The sequence below is a fragment of the Physeter macrocephalus genome, chromosome 17 (assembly GCF_002837175.3).
Source record: "Physeter macrocephalus isolate SW-GA chromosome 17, ASM283717v5, whole genome shotgun sequence".
NCBI classification, from domain to species: domain Eukaryota; kingdom Metazoa; phylum Chordata; class Mammalia; order Artiodactyla; family Physeteridae; genus Physeter; species Physeter macrocephalus.
This window is the reverse complement of record NC_041230.1, coordinates 51556860-51565693: the sequence shown is the minus strand read 5'-3', so window position 1 is coordinate 51565693 and position 8834 is coordinate 51556860. Positions and strand designations below refer to the sequence as shown.

The 8834-nt window shown below is 42.9% G+C and overlaps 1 protein-coding gene across 1 annotated transcript in view; it reads right to left on the bottom strand.

The window, feature by feature from the left end:
* Nucleotides 1-1024: 1024 nt before the first annotated feature.
* Nucleotides 1025-8834, bottom strand: part of NECAB2 (N-terminal EF-hand calcium binding protein 2) — a 37393-nt gene continuing 29583 nt past the window's right edge. Inside the window, exon 6 of the mRNA XM_028477941.2 lies at nt 1025-1485. Coding sequence (XP_028333742.1) covers nt 1252-1485 — 234 coding nt within the window. The 3' untranslated portion in view covers nt 1025-1251. The remainder of the gene's footprint in view (nt 1486-8834) is intronic.

The following is an 8834-nucleotide window of genomic DNA, read 5'->3' as shown; positions in this document are numbered from 1 at the left end:
TCAGCTATGCAGAGTCCTGGCCTCAGCTCCCAGGGACCCTAATCCAGCGGGCAAGGCCGGAGCCCAGGAATCTGCATTGTGCATATCCTAGGTGACCGGAATGCAGCTGCTCAGAGCCAAGGGATCTTGTGAACGGCATCACTGAGCAGCCTTTGCAGTCATATCTCACTGGGACAAGCCCCCCACCAACCAAAAAAACACATACAAACCCCCAGGCCCAGCAAACAACATCCTGCTGCGCTGGGTCTCTGCCTGGGAAACCGCAGCAGAGACTCAAGGCTCAGTAACGCTTGGGCATCTGGCAGCTGCCCCCGCCTGTTTCTATTTCTTTATTTCCCCTTTGCCCCGGGCACATCAGCTCTTCAGGGAAGAACAGGCACAGAGGAGTTGGCCGGAACTTGGGACCGCAAATGGCAGGGCTCGTGGCCCCCAGGGGCTGGCCCTGCCGAGCCAGAAGGAGACTGCTACTCTCCGGACCCCCATCTCACCACCCCAACAGTGTCCCCCTGAAAAGAGAGGGGACCCCAGGTACTTTTCCACGGCTTCAAGGACCCACAAACAAGGCCTTAAATAACACTAACACTGGGAGAAAACCACTCCATTTCACTGCTCTTTCAATCTTTCTGAGGTCATGCTTTGATGCGCCTCTGTGTTCAACGCCCATCTATGATCTCACAGCCTCTCTTTTTGAACAAAGAGGGAGCAGGCCTCAGGGTCCAAGCTGACTGCGGGCACCAACAGCGCTTATTTTTCCCATTTCTTCACTCACAGCACGTGGTACTTGTTTTCAAATGATGGTAATAGCCACCAGAGTTTCTTAAATTTCTTCCCAGGTTTTAAAAAATGAGTCAAACAATAGAATAGTTTTAGCTAAACAATAATGTGAGCAATATGGAAATGTGGCCAAATTGATCAGAGTCTAGGAGCTAGTCATAACTCTGTAAGGAGGTAGGTATATAATCGTCCCTACTTAAAGAGTTGGGGAAGTGGGGCTTCCCTGGTGGCGCAGTGGTTGAGAGTCCGCCTGCCGATGCAGGGGACACGGGCTCGTGCCCCGGTCCGGGAAGATCCCACATGCCGCAGAGCGGCTGGGCCCGTGAGCCATGGCCGCTGAGCCTGCGCGTCCCGAGCCTGCGCTCCGCAACGGGAGAGGCCGCGGCAGTGAGAGGACTGCGTATCGCAACAAAAAACAAACAAAAAAAAAGAGTTGGGGAAGCGGAGGCATAGAGAGGAGCTGCAGCTTGCCCAAGGTCACCCAGCCCTCAAGCACACGAACGTCCCCACCAAGCAGCAGGTCAGCACACACACGGCCACTCCCACAGGCCTCCACAAGGTCCCATCAACGCACCGGATCTGGCTGGTCTGCTCTTCGATGGCCTCCACCGCACTCTCCACCGAGCTCAGCAGGGACTGGATCTGATTGGCCGTCTCCTTCAGGAGGAAGCGTGTCACAAACTGGTCCACGTTGCTCCCACCCTCATACACCTGTGGCGGGAAGGGAAGGGGCACAGAGGGCAAAGGAGTTGGGGAGGGATCGTGGGTGGAGGTCTGGTACAGGGGTCGGGGGACACCTAGGGTCAGTGTCTCTGCACTGGGATGGGGTATCACAGGGCTCCAGCATGAAGGCAGGGGTATGGACTCAGAGACCAAGGTTTGAGCCCCGGCTTCACCAATTACTAGTACTGTGACCTCCTCACCACAACAGAAATCACTGTAGTATCTATCTGATAACACTGTAGTAAGGACTGAATGAAAAAAATTATATAAAATGCTCAGCACTGTGCCTGTCACATGGCAAATACGCAGTATACAGTAGCTGCTATGATGATGATGATGATGATGTCGTGATGATGATGATGATGATGATGTCGTGATGGTGATGATGATGAGAAAGATGGTGGTGGGTCACTTCTATTCAACATAGTATTGGAAGTCCTAGCCCCAGCAATCAGACAAGAAAAAGAAATAAAAGGTATCCAAATTGGAAGGGAAGAGGTAAAGTTGTCACTATATGCAGATGACATGATACTATAAATAGAAAACCCTAAGGACTCCACAGAAAAACTACTAGATCTAATAAATGAATTCAGCAAAGTAGCAGGACACAAGATTACATTCGGAAATCGGTTGCGTTTCTTTACACTAACAATGAAACATCAGAAAGGGAATGCAAAAAAAAAAATACCTTTTTTTTTTTTTTTTTTTTTGTGGTACACAGGCCTCTCACTGTTGTGGCCTCCCCCGTTGCGGAGCACAGGCTCCGGATGCGCAGGCTCAGCAGCCATGGCTCACGGGCCCAGCCGCTCCGCGGCATGTGGGATCTTCCCGGACCGGGGCACGAACCCGTGTCCCCTGCATCGGCAGGTGTACTCTCAACCACTGCACCACCAGGGAAGCCCAAAACAATACCTTTTAAAATTGCACCAAAAAAAACGAAAACAAAAAAACAAAAACAACCTAGGAATACACCTGACCAAGGAGCTGAACGACTTATATGCTCAGAACTATAAAACATTAATACAGGAAATTAAAGAGGATTCAAGGAAATGGAAAGATATCCCATGTTCTTGGATTGGAAGAATATTGTTAAAAATCACAAAACTACCCAAAGCAATCTACAGATTTAATGTGATCCCTATCAAATTACCCACGACATTTTTCACAGAACTGGGATAATCCAAAAAGTTATATGGAACCATAAAAGACCCAGATTGCCAAAGCAATCCTGAGGGGGAAAAAAAAAAGAAAGCAGGAGGCATAACTCTCCCAGACTTCAGACAATACTACAAAGCTCCAGTAATCAAAACAGTGTGGTACTGGTACAAAAACAGACACACGGATCAATGGAAGAGAATAGACCAGAAATAAACCCACACACCTATGGTCAATTAATCTTTGACACAGGAGGCAGGAATATAAAATGGGAAAAAGTCTCTTCAGCAAGTGGTGCTAGGAAAACTGGACAGCCACAGGTAAATCAATGAAACTAGAACACACCCGTTCTTGGATTGGAAGAATATTGTTAAAAATCACAAAACTACCCAAAGCAATCTACAGATTTAATGTGATCCCTATCAAATTACCCACGACATTTTTCACAGAACTGGGATAATCCAAAAAGTTATATGGAACCATAAAAGACCCAGATTGCCAAAGCAATCCTGAGGGGGAAAAAAGAAAGCAGGAGGCATAACTCTCCCAGACTTCAGACAATACTACAAAGCTCCAGTAATCAAAACAGTGTGGTACTGGTACAAAAACAGACACACGGATCAATGGAAGAGAATAGACCAGAAATAAACCCACACACCTATGGTCAATTAATCTTTGACACAGGAGGCAGGAATATAAAATGGGAAAAAGTCTCTTCAGCAAGTGGTGCTAGGAAAACTGGACAGCCACAGGTAAATCAATGAAACTAGAACACACCCTCACACCATGCACAAAAATAAGCTCAAAATGGCTTAAAGACTTAAACATAAGACATGACACCATAAAACTCCTAGAAGAGAACACAGACAAAACATTCTCTGACATACACTGTATCAATGTTTTCTTAGGTCAGTCTCCCAAAGCAATAGAAATAAAAACAAGAATAAACAAATGGGACCTAATCAAACTTACAAGCTTTTGCACAACAATGGAAACCATAAAAAAAAAAAACCACGAGAAGACAACCTACAGAATGGGAGAAAATATTTGCAAATGATGCGACCGACAAGGGCATAATTTCCAAAATATACAAACAGCACACACAACTCAATAACAAAAAAAAAAAAACAACCCAACCCAACCCAAAAATGGGCAGAGGATCTAAGTAGACATTTCTCCAAAGAAGACATACAATAGCCAAAAGGCACATGAAAAAATGCTCAACACTGCTAACTATTAGAGAAATGCAAATCAAAACTACAATGAGGTACTACCTCACACCCATCAGAATGGCCATCATTAAAAAGTCTACAAATGACAAATGCTGGAGAGGGTGTGGATAAAAGGGAACCCTCCTACACCGTTGGTGGGAATGTAAGTTGGTGCGGCCACTATGGAAAACAGTATAGGGGTTCCTCAGAAAACTAAAAACAGAGTTACCATATGATCCAGCAATCCTACTCCTGGGCATATGTCTGGACAAAACTATAACTCAAAAAGATACATGCACCCCTATGTTCATAGCAGCACTATTCACAGTAGCCAAGACATGGAAACAACCTAAATGTCCATAGACAGATGAATGGGTAAAGAAGATGTGAAGAAAAACAAAATAATGCCATTTGCAGCAACACGGATGCAACTAGAGATTACCATACTAAATGAAGTAAGTCAGAAAGAGAAAAACAAATACCATATGATATCACTTATATGTGGCATCTAAAGTTTGGCACAAATGAACGTACCTACAAAACAGAAACAGACTCATGGATATAAAGAACAGAATGGTGGTTGCCAAGGGGGAGGGGGAGTGGGGGAGAGATGGATTGGGAGTTTGGGATTAGCAGATGCAAACTATTCCCATACAACTCAGTAACAAAAAACCAAACAACCCAATCGAAAAATGGGCAGAGGACCCAAATAGACATTTCTCCAAAGAAGACATACAGATGGGCAACAGGCACATGAAAAGATGCTCAACATCAATAACTATCAGGGAAATGCAAATCAGAACTACAATGAGGTACCACCTCACACCGGTCAGAATGGCCATCACTAAACAGTCTACAAACAACAAATGCTGGAGAGGGTGTGGAGAAAAGGGAACCCTCCTCCTCTGTTGGTGGGAATGTAAGTTGGTTCAGCCACTATGGAGAACAGTATGGAGTTTCCTCAGAAAACTAAAAATAGAACTACCATATGATCCAGCAATCCAACTCCTGGGCATATATCTGGACAAAACTATAATTCAAAAAGACACATGCACCCCTACGTTCATAGAAGCCCTGTTTACAATAGCTGAGACATGGAAACAACCTAAATGTCCATCGACAGATGAATGGATAAAGAAGATGCGGTATATGTATATATACAATGGACTATTACTCCACCAAAAAAGAATGAAATAATGCCATTTGCAGAGATTATCTAGAGAGTATCATATTAAGTGAAGTAAGTCAGAAAGACAAATACCACCGTATATCACTTATATGTGGACTCTAAAATATGACATACATGATCTTGTTTATGAAACAGAAACAAACAGACATAGAAATACACAATGGAATACTACTCAGCCATGAAGAAAAACAAAATAATGCCATTTGCAGCAACACGGATGCAACTAGAGATTACCATACTAAATGAAGTAAGTCAGAAAGAGAAAAACAAATACCATATGATATCACTTATATGTGGCATCTAAAGTTTGGCACAAATGAACGTACCTACAAAACAGAAACAGACTCATGGATATAAAGAACAGAATGGTGGTTGCCAAGGGGGAGGGGGAGTGGGGGAGAGATGGATTGGGAGTTTGGGATTAGCAGATGCAAACTATTATATACAGAGTGGATAAACCACAAAGTCCTACTGTACAGAACAGGGAACTATATCCAACCTCCTGGGATAAACCATAATGGAAAATATTTTAAAAAAGAATGTATATATGTGTATAACTGAGTCACTTTGCTGTACAGCAGAAATTAATACAACATTGTAAATCAACTATACTTCAATTAAAAAAATAAGTTATAAGTAAAAAAATGTAAAAAATAGTGGTAGTGATGATGGTTATGAAGAGGATGCTGATGGTGGTGGTAATGATGGTGGTGGTAATGGTGGTGGTAATGATGGTGAAGATGGTGGTGGTCATGGTGGTGGTAATGGTTATGAAGAGGATGCTGATGATGATGGTGATGGTGGTGATGGTTATGAAGATGGTGATGGTGGTGGTGTTCTTGATGTTGTTGTGGACAGGGATAAAGTATTAGGGAAGAAGAATTCACAGCCTCCTTCCTTCCTTCCTCCTCCGAGGTGGATTCTTTGGGCCAGGCATGGTGTCACACGCCTGTAGTCCCAGCTTCCTGGGAGGATGAGGCAGGAGGACCACTTGAGCCCAGGAGTTGCAGGCTGCAGTGCACTAGGCCCTAAGTTTGGCATCAACGTGGTGACCTCCTGAGAGCAGGGGACCACCAGGCTGCCTATGGAGGCATGAACCAGCCCAGGTCAGAAAAGAAGCAGGTCAAAACTGTGCTAAGTAAGCCCACAAACCTGAGGTCAATTAATCTTCGACAAAGGAGACAAGAATATACAATGGGGAAAAAGTGTCTCCAGCAAGTGGTACTGGGAAAGCTGGACAGCCGCAGGCAAATCAGTGAAGTTAGAACACACCCTAACACCATAAACAAGAATAAACTCAAAACGGCTTAAAGACCTAAACATAAGACACGACACCATAAAACTCCTGGAAGAGAACATAGGCAAGACATTCTCTGACATAAAACATACCACTGTTTTCTTAGGTCAGTCTCTCAAGGCAATAGAAGTAAAAGCAAAAGTAAACAAATGGGACCTAATCAAACTTATAAGCTTTTGCACGGCAAAGGAAACCATAAAAAAAAAAAAAAGAAAGAAAGAAAAGACAAGACACTACAGACTGGAAGAAAATATTTGCAAATGATGCGACCAACAAGGGCTTAATTTCCAAAATATACAAACAGCCCATGCAGCTCAGTACCAAAAAACCGAACAACCCAATCGAAAAATGGGCAGAGGACCCAAATAGACATTTCTCCAAAGAAGACATACAGATGGGCAACAGGCACATGAAAAGATGCTCAACATCAATAACTATCAGGGAAATGCAAATCAGAACTACAATGAGGTACCACCTCACACCGGTCAGAATGGCCATCACTAAACAGTCTACAAACAACAAATGCTGGAAAGGGTGTGGAGAAAAGGGAACCCTCCTCCTCCGTTGGTGGGAATGTAAGTTGGTTCAGCCACTATGGAGAACAGTATGGAGTTTCCTCAGAAAACTAAAAATAGAACTACCATATGATCCAGCAATCCAACTCCTGGGCATATATCTGGACAAAACTATAATTCAAAAAGACACATGCACCCCTACGTTCATAGAAGCCCTGTTTACAATAGCTGAGACATGGAAACAACCTAAATGTCCATCGACAGATGAATGGATAAAGAAGATGCGGTATATGTATATATACAATGGACTATTACTCCACCAAAAAAGAATGAAATAATGCCATTTGCAGAGATTTTCTAGAGAGTATCATATTAAGTGAAGTAAGTCAGAAAGACAAATACCACCGTATATCACTTATATGTGGACTCTAAAATATGACATACATGATCTTGTTTATGAAACAGAAACAAACAGACATAGAAAACAGATTTGTGATTGCCAAGGGGGAGAGGGTTGGGGGAGGGATGCAGTGGGAGTTTGGGGTTAGCAGATGCAAACTATTATACGTAGAATGGATAAACAACAAGGTCCCACTACACAGCACAGGGAACTATATCTAATCTCCTGGGATAAACCATAATGGAAAAAATATGAAAAAGAATATATATATATAACTGAACATACATATACATACCTGAATCACTTTGCTGTACACCAGAACAACTAACACAACACTGTAAATCAACTATACTTCAATAAAAACAAAACAAAAAACCCCCCAAAACCCGCCTGTGCTGATCAGTAGTGGCATCACGCCTGGGAATAACCACATCGCCCCAGCCTGGGCAACACAGCGAGACCTCATCTCTGTCGTTAATGGAATTCTGCATCTCCTAAGTGTTCTGTATGTCCCCTAAATAAACAATAAACTTTTGCCTTTAAAAATAAAAAGGTGGATTCTTTCATGCTGCTACTCTGAAGAGTGACAGAAGAGAATCCAAAGCAGCCAGAGTAAACTGTCTCCCCAAAGAAAGTGCCTGAGGCTCAGTCCCCAGAGGGAGGGGACAAGAGGGAAGTCTGGGGGGAAAGGGAGGAGGGGCTTAGAGGCCACGAGAAGAGGAACACTGGGGCATAAGATGAAGAGGGTCTTTTTTTGTTATTGAGCTGCATGAGTTGCTTATAAGTTTTGGAGATTAATCCTTTGTCAGTTGCTTCATTTGCAAATATTTTCTCCCATTCTGAGGGTTGTCTTTTGGTCTTGTTTATGGTATCCTTTGCTGTGCAAAAGCTTTTAAGTTTCATTAGGTCCCATTTGTTTATTTTTGTTTTTATTTCCATTTCTCTAGGAGATGGGTCAAAAAGGATCTTGCTGTGATTTATGTCATAGAGTGTTCTGCCTATGTTTTCCTCTAAGAGTTTGATAGTGTCTGGCCTTACATGTAGGTCTTTAACCCATTTTGAGTTTATTCTTGTGTGTGGGGTTAGGGAGTGTTCTAATTTCCTACTTTTACATGTAGCTGTCCAGTTTTCCCAGAACCACTTATTGAAGAGGCTGTCTTTTCTCCACTGTATATCCTTCCCTCCTTTATCAAAGATAAGGTGACCATATGTGTGTGGGTTTATCTCTGGGATTTCTATCCTGTTCCATTGATCTGTATTTCTGTTTTTGTGCCAGTACCATACTGTCTTGATTACTGTAACCTTGTAGTATAATCGGAAGTCAGGGAGCCTGATTCCTCCAGCTCCATTTTTCGTTCTCAAGACTGCTTTGGCTATTCGGGGTCTTTTGTGTTTCCATACAAATTGTGAAATTTTTTTTCTAGTTCTGTAAAAAATGCCAGTGGTAGTGTGATAGGGATTGCATTGAATCTGTAGATTGCTTTGGGTAGTAGAGTCATTTTCACAATGTTGATTCTTCCAATCCAAGAACATGGTATATCTCTCCATCTATTTATATCATCTTTAATTT